Source organism: Dryas octopetala, chromosome 3 (genome assembly GCF_963921425.1).
Source record: "Dryas octopetala chromosome 3, drDryOcto1.1, whole genome shotgun sequence".
In the NCBI taxonomy this organism is placed as follows: domain Eukaryota; kingdom Viridiplantae; phylum Streptophyta; class Magnoliopsida; order Rosales; family Rosaceae; genus Dryas; species Dryas octopetala.
The window spans coordinates 19504656-19523089 of record NC_141368.1 but is presented as its reverse complement, the minus strand read 5'-3'; the positions used below and the strand labels follow the sequence as shown (position 1 = coordinate 19523089).

The 18434-nt window shown below is 36.9% G+C and overlaps 1 protein-coding gene and 2 pseudogenes across 4 annotated transcripts in view; all 3 read right to left on the bottom strand.

Annotated features, from left to right (window-relative positions):
* LOC147291634 (putative disease resistance RPP13-like protein 1 pseudogene) overlaps nucleotides 1-18434 on the bottom strand; it is a 57881-nt pseudogene that overhangs the window by 22980 nt on the left and 16467 nt on the right. The window contains exons 3-4 of one of the 3 annotated variants that reach the window (XR_015121058.1): nucleotides 196-275; nucleotides 23-37 (exon numbers count right to left, since the gene is read on the bottom strand). The exons of 1 other annotated variant lie outside the window; for it this stretch is intronic. The product of XR_015121058.1 is annotated as a putative disease resistance RPP13-like protein 1 pseudogene, transcript variant X13 (transcript). One more of the 3 variants, XR_015121056.1, reaches the window with a different exon arrangement.
* Nucleotides 5102-10184, bottom strand: LOC147291637 (uncharacterized). The gene is made up of 11 exons (XM_086235992.1): nucleotides 9837-10184; nucleotides 9508-9720; nucleotides 8898-8990; nucleotides 8693-8806; nucleotides 8003-8563; nucleotides 7327-7589; nucleotides 7053-7226; nucleotides 6852-6959; nucleotides 6691-6760; nucleotides 6500-6598; nucleotides 5102-5547 (listed from the first exon to the last, which is right to left on the bottom strand). The coding sequence occupies exons 1-11, from the start codon at nucleotides 10182-10184 to the stop codon at nucleotides 5458-5460; spliced, it is 2133 nt and encodes a 710-aa protein (XP_086092118.1). The 3' UTR covers nucleotides 5102-5457.
* Nucleotides 10595-13991, bottom strand: LOC147291636 (uncharacterized; annotated as a pseudogene).

Genomic DNA, 18434 nt, shown 5'->3' with positions numbered 1-18434 from the left:
AGAGAAAACTGTCTTCCTCCTATATCTCTCGAGGCACCTATCATTTAGCTATGCACCAGGACTGACCAAGTACCTCCACCCAGCAATTCCCAAATGAGGAGCTAAAATTAAACCCAAATGAGGAAAATAAAATCAAATTGCTTTCAAATACATCAGCCAATAACTTCAATTTATATGCATCACAGAAGGACTTACAAGTAAGCTTATTTGGATGATTTTGCCCTCTTCTTGAGCCTTTGGGTATGTTTATTACCTTTCAGGGCATTTTTCTTAATCTGACAGCAAATTAATTTTAATTGAAAAAAAAAACATAAAAGAATTAACAGTAGTAGAAGTACCTGATTGAAAATTGAAAATAAGTTTCCACCAGTGCCAATGCACTGATGCAGGGGATGTGAGCAATACTGGGCCAATCCTTTCATTTCATCTCATCATTGCTTCTTCACTCAGTATATTTAATGACATGGCAGCCTGAAACAATAAATAAAAAATATTGTGCTTCTCTACTCAGTATATATGCATTAAGTTATATATATAATTGGCATTCAAGTTTTTCCTTGGATACTTGAAAGCAAGTATTCTTTCACATTTTGATAGAGGCTAGCCTTTATGAATTACTTGGAGTAAAGTGTTAAAGTTTTTAATTTGGAGAGTAAATGACACAAGTTGTGATAAGGATCCTCTTACATGTCTAGAATCAGTTCTACCGGGTAGAATTTAAATGCACTAGCATTTACATAGTTCCAATTATATTACGACCAAGTAGAAGAGAGTTGAACTTTATATCCAGAAAAACACACAAATTGTCATTAATAAACAACTTGGAAGTACAAATAGCAATACAAAGAAGTCTTCAAGCTCCATTTAGGTTGGTTCTCAAGTGAACAAAGATATTCAATCAGATAATACTATCCAAATTCTTACTGACATGGAACATGCATTCCTCCGCAAAACAATATCGACAATTGGCAAGAAAATTTGGAGCTTCCTTCATGTTAGACCTAAATACCTAATGCATGACAAAAAGTTAGTACTCAAAAGTATGACTCAGAGTCCATTCAGAATTTAAGACCTGTATAATAGGCACAATTCAGAACTAGCACCTCAAATGACGTACCATTCTAGCCCCAAAAAGTGTAATATTGGCAAGCAGTAGCATGTTTAGAGGTCCCCAACATTGATATCTACCCATAAAACATGAAGGGATATAAAGAATTGAATAACCAGAGTCTTATATAAGGAGTAAATGGCAACCGCTATTCTTGCAAAAGGCAAAATTTCAAAGTCCTTCAGAATATACCTTCATGTGTTTTATGACACTTGTGTTCCACATCAAATTGTAAAAAAGCCTGTTGTAGGCTGTAGCCCACCCCATTTTTTTTGTAAAAAAAAAATATGTAGTACTCACTGTACTCTTGACCTAAAATACAAGTCTTAGTCCAATACCCAACTAATTTCAGCCCAATACCTAACTAATTTCAGCCCAAACCCCAAACCTTATTAATTGAGTTGTTTTCTTTTGGCCATTATTAATTGGCTGATTCACTAATCACTAATATTACATTCCTACCCACAAAACAGATATTTTGCTTTGAGTTCAGACAGAGGCGCCACAATACTATCCTTGCCTTCGCATCTTAATTTCCTCCTTTGTGAATCACTTCTCTCCCTATCCCTCTCAACCAGCGAGCAAATAACGGTAAGTGGTCTACCTCTCTTCACTACACCATTTGTTGCTTAAATCCACTATTGGTTTATGTTATCTATTGATGCATTAGCAACTAAAGATTGGTTTGAAGGTTGAATATCCACCATGCAGTCACTCTTAGGCAGTAGGTTGCAGAGAAAGGGGTGGCAAAGTGGCTACCCAAACCAATTTTGGAATGGTGGAGTTTGGAGACAAGCTAGAATTATCTAACTGTGCTGACAATTTCTGCCTCCACCAATGTTGCAGGTAGTTGCAATTAGAGGCTCACCATGATATGCAGATGGTTGCTGTATTGGTGAATGGTTGTAAAAGATTAAACAAATACTAGGCATGGATTTTAGGACCTTCAACATAATAGTGGATAATATAAGCCAACTAATCTTTTTACTTGCTATTTGCTCTCCCACTAATTTGATCCAAGTTGGTTCTTTGGTATCAGAAAACCAAATCTTTGCAACTATTTCTTTTCTTTGGTGATGATCAAACTGTCTTTTCCCACCAATTTTGTGTTAGAGTTGTTTGAATGACATAATGGTTAAATTGCTAATTGGTTTTTGCTCATAAGTGCATTGCATAATGATTTTGCAGCTACCACTATTATATTTGCAGTGCTTTACATGATATATTCATATTTTTGCTGCACTTAATATATGCTTCAGCTAGCAGATTAATCAGGAAATGAGATGATATGTCAAAATAGTGGTCAGCTTAATTATACATTCAACTCCCCCCAGATGGATAGTTATTATAGCAAAAATACAAATTGTATGTCATTGAAAATTCTCATTATGCAGCAACGATAAATCAGTATTTCATTGAATCAAAATCAGCAAGGTACTGCTCAGTTAATAGACCAAAATAACACACTGCAAAAAGGGGACAATTACATAGCATGAGTTCCACAAAGACAATTCAACCAAATCAACCTGATTGGATGGCCAGGACATCAAAAAGTACTAAGAAACTAAAAATAACACAAGCTGGTCTTTCATATTCTTTGCCACTCTCTCATGGTTTAGTCCGAAGCATTAATTCAAATTCCCAAACTTGATAATATATATCAAGGTCTACTCCCCTAATATATACTAGCAAGTAAGTTGACCCTAAACACCAACAAAGGGTTTCAAAAGAGCAGTGCTTCTATATCTATCAAAACAACAAAATCAATCTTACTTGCACCTTCAGTGAGTATCTGCCCCCTCACGTCCATCTCTGGAACCTCCTCCACTTCCCCCACCACCATCTTGCTCGTTCAGTGTATAAACTATGCGCTGCTGCCCCAATGGTGTGGCAGAACTGGAACTTGCTCTAGAGTAAGTCTGAAATGATGATGACATAGATGCAAATTGGCCCGGACTGGTGCTGGGAGGAAGTGGCAGAAGGGACGGCGCTCCATACGAAGTGTTAGTAGTCCCAGTACCAATGCTTCCCCTTAACAAGCTGTCTAAAGCTGTCGACACCCTCCCATTGAAGTTGAAGTCCATCTGCGACTGCTACCTTTGAAGGTTCAGTATCTCTGCATTATTGACAATTCGCAGCCTCTCCACTTCAGCGCGATACTGCTCCATCACCCTTCGATTGTTCTCCATCTCTAGTCGTTGAACTTCTGCTTGCCTCGCTGCCTCAGCCACTAGCTGCTCATTCGCCAACCTCAAAGCTTGAAGCTCTGCCCCAACCCCACGGCGCTCAACAACCAGTCCTGGAATGTCCCTAGGAGTAACCCCGAGACCATATCCTTTGGCACGACCACTGGTTTCAGGACCCAAGATGGCTGCAAATATCTCATTGCAGATAGCAGCAGTGATTGGAGGGTTGGTTAGCACTTGCTCATACTCTGCCACTTGCCTGTCCATGTCCATCTGTCCATAAAAGATAAATCTCATTATTGGAAAGGTAACTCAGTCTACAAACATCATGACTGTATAATTGGAATAGGCAGATGTACAGTTTTAAATATTAATTAAAACAACATGGATATATTTATTGCCAAGACATGATTGGATATATATTTTAAGGATGTGTTTACACTCAAATCACAAAATAATCCATATTTGGTGCATGCATGACTAATGACACATTGGCAGCCAATGCATATAGAACTCAGGTTATCGCAGTGGGTCAATAATTTCATACTGGGGTAAAACAATATTAGACAATGCCTATATATAACTAGCATGAATCAGATTTTTCATACAGAGTTACTGTGATTTATTCCATCACAGTACTCACCATGATCTCCCTTGAAGCTTCATCAACCGGGTTGCCATTGGATCTCATGTGGGTAAGTTTGAAAAGCTGAATCCGGTTTGGTTCCTCACCATTATGATCTTGCGCCTGCAACATGACACTCACTGTGATACACACCTAAACCATGCAATTGTATCTGCATTAAGTGTTTCATAATTAAACAACAAGGTATTGTCAAATTTCAACACATATTCCTTACGTATTCATCTCTCACTTGGGCGTGTGATTTGGTCCCAGTAGTATGGCCACAGTGCAGCTATCCACGGTTAATGGTGTTGACTGCACATCGTTTCTAATGCAGACAAAACAGCCCACTACTACAAAATAGCAATCAGACAACGGATTTTCACCGTTGTCTAAGTTTATAATTTACCGTCGTCTAATCGAGTGTTGTCTATTCATACCCCCAATAGACAACGGATAAAATCCGTTGTCCTGGTGCACCTACACAACGGTTATAGATGTACCACCGTTGTATATACAACCTTTAAAATCAATGATTTGGAAGATACCGTTGTTGAGTGCCAATTTAAACATCGGTTTATATTTAAAAACCGATGTATATATATATGTTAAACAACGGTTATGTTAAGTAAAGAATTGGTTTTACAACTATTTTAGGTAGAAACACGAGGTGAAATAGCCATTAAAACAACGGTTTATTGTTAAAAACCGTTGTCTAATCTATTGAATAATATGTGTATTGCCATGTCTATAGGTTTTTCAAACTACGGTGTTTTATATGAAACCGTTGTATTCATGCATTAAGAAAATTAAATATTAACCATATAACCGTTGTATATACTTATTTGGTACATCGATTTTTGGATTAGAAACTATTGTATGAAGGTACTTAGCACAATGGCTTCTTAAGATTTGTGTGGTATGCTTAAGAATTAGACAATGGTTTATGATATTGAACCATTGTAAGTCAAGGGCACAGACCACGCTTTTTATCGAAAAACTGTTGTATAATGTGCCTGTTTACATATGTTTTTAGAAACTCCCAATTGTCTTTGACCACAATGCAATTATGAACAAACAATGCAAAATCTGAATGATGAGATAGGTTGTTTTGGTACAACCATTAATTGATTCCCTTCATAATTAACATTCCTAATAAATTATACATTTACAAAATACCAATTCACAATAATAAAGGATTGGAATTTCTAATATAACCAAATAATATAAGATATTTAAAGGTAGTAATTGTATATATGTACCTTGCTCCCTTAACCCAATTTCATTCACAAAACCAGCCATATATGCCATAAACAAAAACCCTCCATATATACCTTTCCAAAAAACTAGGCATCAATCTAATGAATCAACCTAATTGCTGCCATATATATATCAAAATATTATCCAGCAGCTAGCCTATCAATCATCCCAAGCTAATCTAGCAAAGTAATCAATATATCATATATACCCAAAGCTAGTCTAGCTAAACATATGGCCTACGTAAAAAAGGTGTCATGCAAAAATCCAACCAGAAATGTCTACATAAACTGGCCCACGAAGTTTGCCCATTCAGCCCGGACTTCATCGATATCTTCTTGGGTATAAGTGTTGTCTTGCCTTCGTTCCCACTGAAACAAGGCAAACATGGAGTACTAATTAAAAATAAAATTCAACCAAAAATTTTATGTAACAAAGATAATGATGTAACACCACAAATAGAAAGAAGAGGATTAGTTCTAAATCTCAATGTCCCAACCTCCCTGGCCCTCTATATTTGTGATGGCATGTCACTATCCCTGCTTGCATTTCATTTGTTCATATTGTTTTTTTTTTGGGGGGTAAGGGGCATTTGTTAATCTATGGTCTCAATTTAAAATTCATCTATTTCTAAGACCCATTTCCCATCTTTGTTCGGTTAATTGAAAGCAGTTGAGGTTCCTGGGACTATCAAGGTGGCGCCAACAAACACTTCCAAAACTTGAGCAAGCATATTCTATTATTACATTGTGAAGCTCAAAGCTCCACACAGCATCACATAGCAGAGATTTGAAATTACCCAGAAGGGCCACTGTGTAGAAACAGTAATCATGAAAAGTGAAATATAATTTGAGACAGAGACTGCAACAAACAGTAGAAACAACACCATGATTAAAATTTAAAAGTAACTATATATATATAGTTAGCATCCACAAGATAAAATAGGGGCCTATATCCAGAATCAAGCTCCAATATATTAACACAAGTGATCATCAAAATTGTTTTCCTTTTATTCCAAGCTTTCAACCACAATTTGTTTTCCTTTTATTCCAAGCTTTCAACTACATTTCCAAGCTTTCAGCCACAAAACAAATTAAAGCATTATAAATTGCAACAATACATTAACTTCTTTCTCAAGATTCGAATACCCATTTATAAATGCCCAGCAAGGTCTAAACAATTTATAAGTCATTTTGACATGATATTATATAGCTCCTAAGAGTAGCAAGGGTTCAAAATGTCCAAGTAAAAGACAATTATCATATCACTGCTCATACCAAAAACATGACCAACATAATGTCAGGTTGGCTGACTAATTCATACCTTATTCACAAAAGCTAAGCCCTCATCTTCAATTATTTCCTTCATAAAGCGCATAACAAAATAACCACACTCCTTGTCACTTGGTTGTTGAGGAATGCCCTAAATACAAATAAACATTAATTAGAATGAGCACATATATAGTTCATTTAGCAATTTGTTATTTGATGTTTAAAGCAAACAAGCCAACCTACCGCCATATTTTTCCAAATTATTGTTTTACGCCCTTGCCTATTCACTTGAGCATTGAATATTTTAATCCCGCTGTGGCATGATCGAAAAACCAAATGATTTCAACACTTTATGAGATATGGAGTGAAATTATAAACTGATGACAAAAAAATTACAGCCTTACTTGTCCACAACAGTTCTCCATTCATCACCGATCAGACGCCTTCTCATTGGGTCCATAAAATAGACAATCTCCTTCTCCGGATTGATAACCGTCAACATCCAATGATTTCTACGCATTTAAAATTCTCTTTAAATACATTACATGGCTGGAAATGTGTATTTACATTGACAATCAAAGATATTTTAACATTGAATAACTTACCCGGAATTGTAAGGGACTAAAAAAATCTTATCGTTAGAAGACGTGGCGAACCTATCTGCCAAGTACCGTGTTCTTTCCGTTACAGTTCCACACCCTATTGCACCAGTTCGAGCAGGGTCTACGAAACCAACCATGTTTACCATCTTTGATCTCTTCACCACATTGTACAAGTACCTAAAAAATATTTAGCAAGTCAAATAGCTAGCATGATTGAATAATCTCATCTTTTTTGCTGGATATTAATATGTAAAAATCCCCTATTCATTTTTTTTACCTCATGTAAACCACAATACAGTTGGCTGATATTTCAACCATGCCACCAAATTGGGTAATATCTTCGGACAGTATGTAGGTTCTACGAGCTGCCCCAAAAACGTCCGCCTCTATTTCAAAGTTGATTGTTAATCCCTCATTCATTACATTTTGTGCATACATGCACAACAACTTCAGTGGCGTAGGCATTGCTTGCAGGTTCAACACAATTCCCTTCATCCTATCTTGCTTCTCATCTTTTGCTTTCTTCAACACAATCTTGTCCTGCCCAGCACACATCCAAAGCACATATAACATTATAAAAATTAATTGTAGGGCTGGGTTTCAATTCATTCAAACCTCAATGGAGTACTTATAATCATCAAAAATCAATATGTTGTATTAGTTGACTACTTAATTTGTACATGCAGCAGCTGCCAGCTTGCCAAGGTGTGTCGTCTATGAGTCAAATTATAAAAGAGTGTCTATGAGTCATATTCATGGTTACTTAATGAGAAAAATTAAGGCTAGCTAGCTTTGTAGTTAGGCAAGGGGGAAATTGATCTGATGAATACAATGCATATTGCAGAGAGGGGTAATGGCCAAGTATTATTATAAATTTATAATAATACTTTCAAACAAGGTTTATAGTCAAATTATTGTATGTGAATTCAAATAAGTTGGGATGAAATATATACCTTCAAAACAATTTTCTTGTCCTGCCCAGATTCCAGGTGGACACAATCAGCATCCACATCGATCTTCTGCGTGTCTTTCTTGTCCACCTGCTGTTCAGCATTCTTCTTCATTTCCTTCTCCACATTTTCTTCAATATTATCCTCAACTTTGTTCAGAATAAGAGTCTTCTTGATTGCATTGGTGCTTGCTTTATCAGAGCCATATCCAACAGTATGAGGAGTTGATGGAGTACCGGGATTAGGGGCTAACATCTCAGGGGTTGGTCCCTCAGCCTTGGAATTCTTCCCTTCCTCTATTTCATGAATTTTCTCCATCCAATATTTTCGTTCCTCAGCTATTATCTTCTCTCGCTCCTCTTCCATGATCTGTTTGACACTATCTTTGATTGTGTCTTTTATACTCTTTCTTGGAGGGAGCCTAAAGTAAGAACTTGGCTTTACATAACCTCCCACACCTCTAACTCGCCCCGAGTGCTCAGGGGTCCCTAATGCCATTGTTAGCACATCAGTGGAACCAGAAATAGATAATGTGCCATCAGCTACCTGTTTCTTCAAATCCTCCTGAAACAATATATGTCTTATAAATAAACAAGGACAAATAAAGTTGATTTCAAATTTAAAAAGAAGTCAACATTGTCAGATCCAACATTGGTAGGATTATAATCAATACAATATCAGTAGCTTACTTACAATTCTGGCAGCAGTCTCTGCTACCTTTGCATTTGGGATCTTCCCACTTTTATCTTCGTGTGCTTTAATCCAAAGGGTTGCCCGATCAAACTCCGCATCAGGCATTGTTTTCATCTTTAAAACAAACAAATGATTAACATCTTAATAAACTTGATTAACATCTTAATATATATATTCAACCAAGGCAGTTAAAATTCACACTAACCAGTTCATCCTCCAAACCAGCATACCCTTTACGCGATAGTCTATGATGATACTCATGCTTAGATATCCTATCCACCTGTTCGTTGTGAACTTGCTGCAAAATAGAATATTTCCACACAGTGAGGACTCTATTTACAAGTTTAAAAACAACAATTTTATAGAAATAAAACAAAAGAAAAAGCTGACATGCAGACCAGGCCAAGGATCACTTGCATGGTCATCCCAATTCAAAGTCCTGGCAGCTCACTTGCATGCAATTCATGAGTTGAATCCAGCCACACAATTGCAACATTACTTATTAATTGACAAAGTATAGTATATATATTAATAACAGTATATATAGTTATGTATGCCTGAATGCTAATAAGATGTACAGTATATTAATAACATTACTTATCAATTCAGCCATAATGGTGATATTTGAACCAAGTCAAGGATGAGGATGTAATGGTGATTGCTCTTCTTGAGGTGACAATAAGATTAAGAAAGTTATGTTTTTTAATTTGTTTTTTTTTACTTTCATGAAGCATTACTGCCCAACCAGAAAAGAAATGAAGGGGCTACAAGAATTCAATATAACCAAGAAAAAATAGGCATAATTAATATCTTACCTCCCACTGAACCGAAATCCTAGAGTTCACAAAGACCTTCCAATCTGCCTTCTCAATAAATTCATACTCTTTAGGAGGGTCAATTAATAAATCAGGTTGGTCTTTGTAAGGGAGTACATATTTAGTAGTCAGTCTAGACTTGAATTCCCTCCACTTAGATGATGCAGATGCTAACACCATCTTCCTACATTCAGCAGGTAGCACAAAAGCCATCTACTTGCATAGAGAAACACACGTTACACAATTTACATCTTAATAAAACTGTAATTTTATAAAGTTTTAGTATGATAATGTACTAGTCATATAAATGTGGGACAAATGTTGCTTACCTCTACATTTTCCCAAATTTTGGCCTTTACATGATCATCCACTTTCTTCCAAGTGTCTATGATAATTGGGACCTTTGTACGTGCTAAAGTCCCAATGTAAGACTGCATCTCGGTCGCTGCCTTCCCATGTGGCTGCCCTTTTGCATTGAACTCCACCACCTTTTTGACTTTCATTATTTTTCGCTTTACAATGCGAGGCATTGTAACCATCCCCCTCTTATTCTTTCCATTAACTGAGCTCTCGGTGGTGGCAGTGTCCTTTGTCACCTTCGATTGACATGAAGTGGGCTCAGCTGCCTTTGATTTGGAGGTCTTCTTCTTGGAGGAAGCCACTGCCTTTGCACCCATTGAAGTGGGCTCAGCTGATTTTGATTACTGTAAAAAATAAATAAATAAATGATTGAAACCTATAGAATTTACTACTAAAGATTTAATTTTCAGTACCAAGTAAAAACCCATGAATGGCAGTGTCATAGAGATATGCTACATATCCTTCCAATTAGATTAATAGAACTAACCTTTACTTATCTGTAGTTTCTGCTAAATTTTGCAAAGAATGCAAAGAATGCAGTAAAGCACCTGCAAAACAATACCAATCATGGATTAAAAGCTTTATATATATAATCAGATACATGGATTAAAAGCTTTATATAACCAGAAAAACACTTAACCAAAAATCACACATTAAAAATAAGCACACAGTCATGGCTCAAGCAAAACAAAAAAACCAGTTACCTTAGATAAATGCCCTTTTGATACTACTGATCAATCCATATACCCTCACCATCAGGTCTAATGCAATTTGTAGGATTTTCACTAACAATGTCATCAAATGTCTCAATGGATGGAAGATCTCTGGTAAAAGGTTCATGATCCACTATAATATCCCCTAACTCATCATCATAATCGCAATCATTGTAATTTCTATCTTGGGTTGATAGAACAACAGACCATGCAGCATCTGCAGGGTCTTCCACGTAAAAGACTTGTTTGACTTGGCTAGCCAAAACAAATTGATCATGCTTGAAACCTATCCTACTAAGATTGACCAAAGTAAAGCCTAGATCATCTATTTTAATTCCATTTGTATTCTCAACCCAATCGCACTTAAAGATAGGAATTCTAAACTTGAAGTAGTCAAGTTCCCATATTTCTTGAATCACCCCATAGAAACACATATCTGTGATTATGGGGTTTTTATCTTTCGCACTAGAAATTTGCATTGTATCACCAACCCAACACACGCCACTGTTTTGAACAGCCCGAACTGCATCACGAGTCTTAGTATTAAAATGAACCCCATTAATGGAATAAGCATTAAATTTCGGGACTTCCATGCATGGCCCATCAGCTAGCCAACTCAGCGTGTCTGGTATGTCATTAGTTTCACAATTGAGGTCAGATTTAACCTGCAAGGATAAACACTCATTTACATACAAGCTAGGAATTACTTATATAGCTTAGTGCATCCTTTTAAGAAACTAACACTTACTCGATTCTTTAACCAAAGAATGAAAGTGCGATTGTGCTTATCTTGCAGCCACTTTTCATTTTTTTTTAACCTAGGATGTGTAGCCTTCAAATAGCTCATATGCTCACTACAAAAAATGTTAGAATCCTCAATTAATATTGACAGTTGTGCTACTCAAAGACTTAATTAATGAACATGAAAATGAAGTCAGATTTCCCTTACGCGATATAAGGTGTCACTTCCTTTGTATTCTCTAATACAAACAGATGGGCTTGGTCCAAAAGCTCACGATCAACCCTATGTATAGAAGCACCGGATAAGGGCTTACATTCCTTAGAAGATCCCTGATTGTGTCTTGATGGGATTCCAACAGTACTGCCACGAGAAAGATGTTCAAAGCAAAATTCCAAAGCTTCTTCAGCAATATAACACTCGGCAATGCAACCCTCGGGTCAATACCGATTCCGAACATACCCCTTTAGCACTTTCATATACCGTTCAAACGGATACATCCACCTAAAGTAAACTGGTCCACATAACTGAACTTCTCTAATAAGATGCACCGTTAAATGAACCATAATATCAAAAAATGATGGTGGAAAATACTTCTCGAGCAAACAAAGTGTAACCACTAGATCTTCCTGCGTCTTATCTAGTATAGAAGTATCCACCACTTTACTACATATAGCATTGAAGAAGAAACAAAATCTGGTTATAGCATATCTCACAGGCTTCTCCAAAACTGAACGGATGGCCACGGGTAGTAATTGTTGCATGAAGGCATGACAATCATGTGACTTAAGGCCAACAAGTCTTAAATCCTCCATTGATACCAGACTCCTAACATTTGAAGAATACTGCTCAGGGACTTTTATACCAAAAAAAGAATTGCATACGGTTCTCTTCTCTTCCCTCGAAAGATTCCAACTAGCTGCAGGCAAATGAGTTCTTTTTTCTCCAACAATAGGTGCTAATTCAGTACGTACCCCCATGTCCAGGAGATCTAAACGAGCTGCAAGCCCATCTTTTGTTTTGGTAGGAATGTTCAACAATGTACCGATAATACTATCGCATACATTTTTCTCAATGTGCATAACATTGAGAATATGCCGAACATGAAGAGATTTCCAATATTCGAGTTCAAAAAAGATTGACTTCTTTTTCCAACACGCTCTTGTATCACCCTCCACCCGGTTACAGGGCCACTTTTTCTTCCCAAAAGGTAAGAAATTAAGGCTTTCCACCTTTGCCAATACTTCTTCCCCACTTAATGGCACAGGAGGTGGAGAAAATTCTTGACAATTATTAAATGCAGCCTTTTGCTTTCGATAAGGATGATGTCGTGCTAAGAATCTTCGATGGCCTATGTATGAGCATTTATTACCATGAACCAACCTGTGGGGTTTTGTGTGTTCTCCACATACTGGACATGCATTATATCCTTTTACCACACATCCAGATAAGTTACCATAGGCTGGAAAATAGTTTATTGTCCATAAAAGTACAGCTTTTAGAGTGAAATACTCTCCTTTGTATGCATCATACACTTCTGCAACTCCCTGCCATAGCCTTTTGAAATCATCAATCAAAGGTGCTAGGTAAACGTCTATATCATTTCCAGGTTGTTTAGGACCAGAAATTAATAGACTCATCATCATGAACTTTCTTTTCATACACAACCATGGTGGAAGGTTATAAGTGACAAGTAGAACAGGCCAGCAACTGTATCTACTACTTAAAGAGCTATGGGGATTGAAACCATCAGCTGCAAGTGCGAGTCTAAGGTTTCTAGGATCTTCAGCAAATTCAGGCCACTTATAGTCCACTAACTTCCAAGACGGGGAATCTGCAGGATGCCGCATCTTACCATCATTCACTCTTCCATGAACATGCCAAGTCAAACTCTCAGATGTTTTACTAGACTGAAACATCCTTTTAAACCTTGGGATAATTGGAAAGTACCACAACACCTTTGCGGGCACTCCCTCCTTAACAGTTGAATCCTTACTTAACTTCCACCTTGACACAGTACAATTGGGGCAATTAACCTCATCAGCATACTCATTCCTATACAAAATGCAGTCATTAGGGCATGCATGTATTTTCTCATAGTCCATACCTAATGCACACAAAGTCTTCTTAGCCTCATACATAGACGTGGGTATTTTATTACCTGATGGAAGAAAATCCCCAAAGGCAATCAAGTAGTCAGTGAAACTTGCATCACTCAATCCATGCTTTGCTTTCAAATTGTACAATCTTACAAGTGCTCCCAACTTGGTGAATTTATCACAACCAGGATATAAAGGTTCATCGCCATCCCCAACCGAATTAATGAAATCGTTACAATCATTTGAACATTCTTCCTCTTCATTATCTCCCATATCCACTGTTTCGGAAACAAAATTAGCATCTTGTTCCTCCACACATCTACCTACATTCGCAAATGTACTTGAAACTTCTCCATGCCATATCCAAGTTTGGTAACTTTGGTCAACCCCATTTAAATAGAGATGATCCCTTATAACTCCAATCCCAAATTGTCTCATATTTCCACATTTTTGGCAAGGGCAATGAATGAGGTTTGGGTTTCTAGCATGCTGTAATGCAAAATTGAAGAATTCTTGAATCCCTAACTCATATGCCCTTGATCTCCTATCCGCATACATCCATGACTTATCCATCTTTCACCAAAAACAAACATATCATTTATAAAATCATACCAAATATTGACTCTATTGAAACAAAACAAAAAGAAATTAACACAAACTAATCATAACCACTATACCAGAACCCATAAACCTTGTACCTTTAACACACATATTTTTGGGTATTGGAGGGGCAACAGCTATATATGCACTTCAATACAAAATTTCAAACTCCTAACTATTATTCCCATCAAATTCAAGTATGTTTTCTATAATGTGTAACAAAAGTAATGTGAATAGCATCAAGAAATCAACACAATCCCTACAATAGTCTAAAAATAAAACTGTACCAAACAAAGTAGTTATTCAACATGCAAGTACCAAGCTCAAACAAAGTAGTGAGTAATCCTAAACTATACCTAACTACATGCCAGAACCAACAAAACAGGGAAAACAAAAAAAAACCAAACAAGAAAAATAAAATGAAAACCAGCCTGATGAACTCACCTTTCCAATCCAATCAGTGCGCAGCCTATATTCACAATCCCCAAGCTCACTAAGCAATTCACCTCTTCAACTAATGCTGTCATATATAGGAAATTAATTATACAAGTTATCAAGATCTAAACAAAGCACAAAACCAAGCAGGAAAAAAACCCCGAAATTTGGTGCTTTTCTAACCACAAAACAGAAGTGCACACCCTAACCCAAATTTGGGGCTTTTATTTAGAGAGGAAAAGACCCGTTCGAAATCTGATTTTTCATACCCATATTGAAATCTGTTTTTATTTAACAAATTTCATACCCTAACCCAAATTTACCTGAGTGATAGGCGAAGATGATGAACGGGAGTGCTTCTTTGGTCGATTAGTGTTGAAATTAGGGCACAGAAATGGGCGACAAGGAAGGAGCTAGGAGGAGAAAGATGGCAGAAGTATTGAAGATTGAGCGATGAGTGAAACTTGAGCGATGAGTGAAGATTGACCAACGAGTGCTTCTTCAGTCCCAGTGATGAGTGAAGATTGAGCGATGAGTGTACGAATTGGGCTGCAGTGAAGATTGAGGATGCAGATGAAGTGTTCAATGGCGCTGAGTGCTTCTTCAGTCCCAGTGCATGCTTCTCGAATGGGGGCTAAGTGTTCTGTCTGATGGGTGGGTGAAGTCAAGAGGGTTTGACCCAAAAAGACTTAAGGCGCCAAAAGGGTTTCATTAAAGCGGGCGTGCGCTTTGACAATACAAAGACCCGCAAATTTTTAATTTTTGTGTAACTTGCCCTACACAACGGATTTTCCTAAAACTATTGTTTTTAATAATTTAGAAAAATCTATCCAACCAAATAGCATTGGATATGATACCATTATATAACGGTTTCTTAATACCCGTTGTGTATTAAATTAAGATAACGGATAAAATACTAACCGTTGTCTATTGACTGTTGTCTATTTATATAATTGTAGTGGTGGCCACAACAAAATTAAGTCAGCATTTCAATGAATTTACTAAGAAGCAGGCTATTAAATGGCAGGAAAATCATGTTCTCACCTTTCCCTCATCTGAGTCCCAGTGTACAACCAGACCAAGCCACTGATCCGGATCAACATAGTCATCTCCACACACAAATCGCTGGTTTGTGTTGTAGAAAGGCTTGTACCAGACCTTCCTAAGCTGACACTTGTGGTGCTTCCATCTCTCGTTCATCTTAACCTCTGCAACAACATGAATCCTATGACTCAAGGCCCTTGTGTTTTCATCGGTCCAGTCAATGATCTTTTTTATTCTAAACCACTCTTGTCTTTTATAATTATTGTATTTTATAATATGTACATCACTACAACAATTTTGGCCAAAGGCCTCCAATGATTTTCACTAAAGTTGAGAGGGTGCCAATTGGTAATGTGGTTGTTCACTAATAATTAACATTAGTGATCACATTATTATGTCAGACATGAACAGTGAATACATATGCTACTAATGCTTCTGATTAGTTGATTAATCAGTGGCACACCAGTAATTTAAAGTAAAAAAAGGGGGTCAATTAATTTAGGGACTAAAAAAGGAGTTTAATGTTTTGTCTGGTTGAGGGGTAAATGTGTAATTTTGCTACATAGGGTTAAATAAAAACCTAACTCTAGAATTCATTCTACATTTCCTCCCACAACCCTAAACCAGCAGCACCCTCCCTTCTCTCTCATCTCTCTGTCTTCGATCGAACATGGATAATCCAGTGGAGGATTTCGGCGCTACTACCACCAAACTCTTCGTCTCCTCCTCCTCTCTCTCCCTTTGATCTGTTTCTTCCCAAAAACTCAGCCATGAAGCTAGATCGAAACCAAACAAAACCGCCATCTTTTCCGGCGATTTCACTATTTCGGCAGCAAGGCGGCAAGCCACACGACTTATATCTTCATCCTCTCATTGATCTAAGTTGATTGGTGTCATTAAATCATTTCGGCAACCAAATAGATGGCGATTCAAAGCCCAAATACCCACGACCTTCCTCTGCCGATCTCTGGCGACTCCGACGGTGGATGACGGCGATGTTGACAGAGTTGTTACGCTTGGCTGAGGTACTAATTAATTGGTGTCTTATATATATATATATCTTAATTATTTTCACTCATTATATATATATGTATGAGAAATTACTAATTTCAGGTTTTGTTTTTATTTCTTTTAACATAAAGAAATAAAAACAAGTGAGCTGTAAAATGTGTTGATCGACTGCTGGAGGTCTTGGAGGTTTGAACCTCAAAGGTGGAGGTCCAGTCCTCAGCTTCATGGTGGCTTCCTAAAGGTTCGGTCCTCTGCTTTATGGCTGTGCTGAATTGTACACGTGTCTGTATTTTCAGTAATTATGGTTATTAGTTCTGCTAATTATGGTTATTAGTTCTGCAACTTTGACCAAACAAAATTCATTTTCAACTTATGTTCCTTTCCCTTGTGAGTTTATACTTTGTGGTTTTGCTTGGTTGTGATGTAGGACAAGAAGATCAAGAAGAAGACTTGAGGACCGAACTTCATGGGAGAAAATCGGACCTCCAGAAGCTGAGGAGAAGATTGAGGACCGGACCTCATGGGAGAGGACCGAACCTCCAGAAGCTGAGAAGAAGACTTGAGGACCGAACTTCATGGGAAAAGACCGGACCTCCAGAAGCTGAGAAGAAGATTGAGGACCGGACCTAACGGGAGATGGCCGGACCTCCAGTAGCTTGAAAATGTGAAACCTCCTTCTTCATTTGCACTTTTCTTCTCTCTTCCTTTCCATAGAAAACTTTTTTTAATCAACAACCCCATCCTCTTCATTTCTTTTTTGTTCTTTATCCCACAAACCTCACATGTATAGCATTGTTTTGTTTATTTGAATTTTTGTCTTGTATTCTTCTATAAAAGGATGTTTGGTTGTATTTGTTAGAATTAATGAATATTGAAGAAAATTGGTTCCAAGTTCTGAGTACGTTTTTACTCTTCTTCTTTGAATCTCTGTCCCTAACACAATAGCTAGCCCCCTTCTAGCTTTTGCTGAATGAAATGAGTTTTAATGTAAGATTCAATCCTACTGTAGGATATGTTTGGTGGAAAAATGTATTTTAAATTCTAATTAATTAGTCACCAAAATTCATGGAGACATTGTTTAATGATATCAATTCTAACACCAATACAGCAACCTTACATCTAATGGTGAAGGGAAAAAAATCAACTAACTGCAGCATTGGTGACAACCATACCTTGCAGACTGTCATGGCAGGTTTTGGCAGAAGCTTCCACCATTCTTACATGTGGGTGGCCTTAGCTCCCTTGCCACCCCAACACCAACCTCCAACCTCCAACATGCTATATGGTGACTGCAGTGTGGCAATGGGCAATACAAACTAACAACAGTGGCAGTTGCATTTATTCCTACCAAAAAAAATTGGTTGCCTTTGCTAGATTTTGTTGTAGCATGTGTATATATATATTTTTTTATTAATGAGATTCACTAGTACTATCGAATTTTTTTAAAATAAATTTTATTTTAGATCAATAATGTATTTTAAAAGGTCTTTAAATTTGGGAGGTATCGCTAAAAATAAATTGAAATGCTGCCAAAATTTCGATAGCCTCCAGGTTTTGTTTTGTTTTTTTGTCGCAGGTAGCCTTTAATTTTAGCCCACCCTATTTTTAATCTCTGGCTTCGTCCCCCTTTCTCTCTCTCTCTCTCTCTCTCTCTCTCTCTAATATACTTCTGTCATATATGCATTTTATTTATTTATCTATATACATATATATATGAATATTAAAACAAAAGAATTCTAATTGGTAAAGGACAAAAAATAAAACTCAAATTTCTAAATTAAAATGATAAAAATGAATAACATACTACTTTAAAAAAAAAAAAAAAGGAACCACTCTTCAGAAATTGTTTTTTTATTATTATTTTTTTTATAACTTTAACTAACATTATTTATTAGGGTCCTTTAGATATACCTCCATTTTCGAGTA

Excerpts from the sequence above, each read along its gene's own strand:
- LOC147291637 (XM_086235992.1), bottom strand. The coding sequence starts at position 10,184 with ATGGGTGCAAAGGCAGTGGCTTCCTCCAAGAAGAAGACCTCCAAATCA. Across the intron at positions 7,227-7,326 it reads TGTATTGTGGTTTACATGAG|GTACTTGTACAATGTGGTGA; the intron begins GTAAAAAAAATG and ends AATATTTTTTAG. Across the intron at positions 6,599-6,690 it reads TAATTTGGAAAAATATGGCG|GGCATTCCTCAACAACCAAG; the intron begins GTAGGTTGGCTT and ends ATTTGTATTTAG.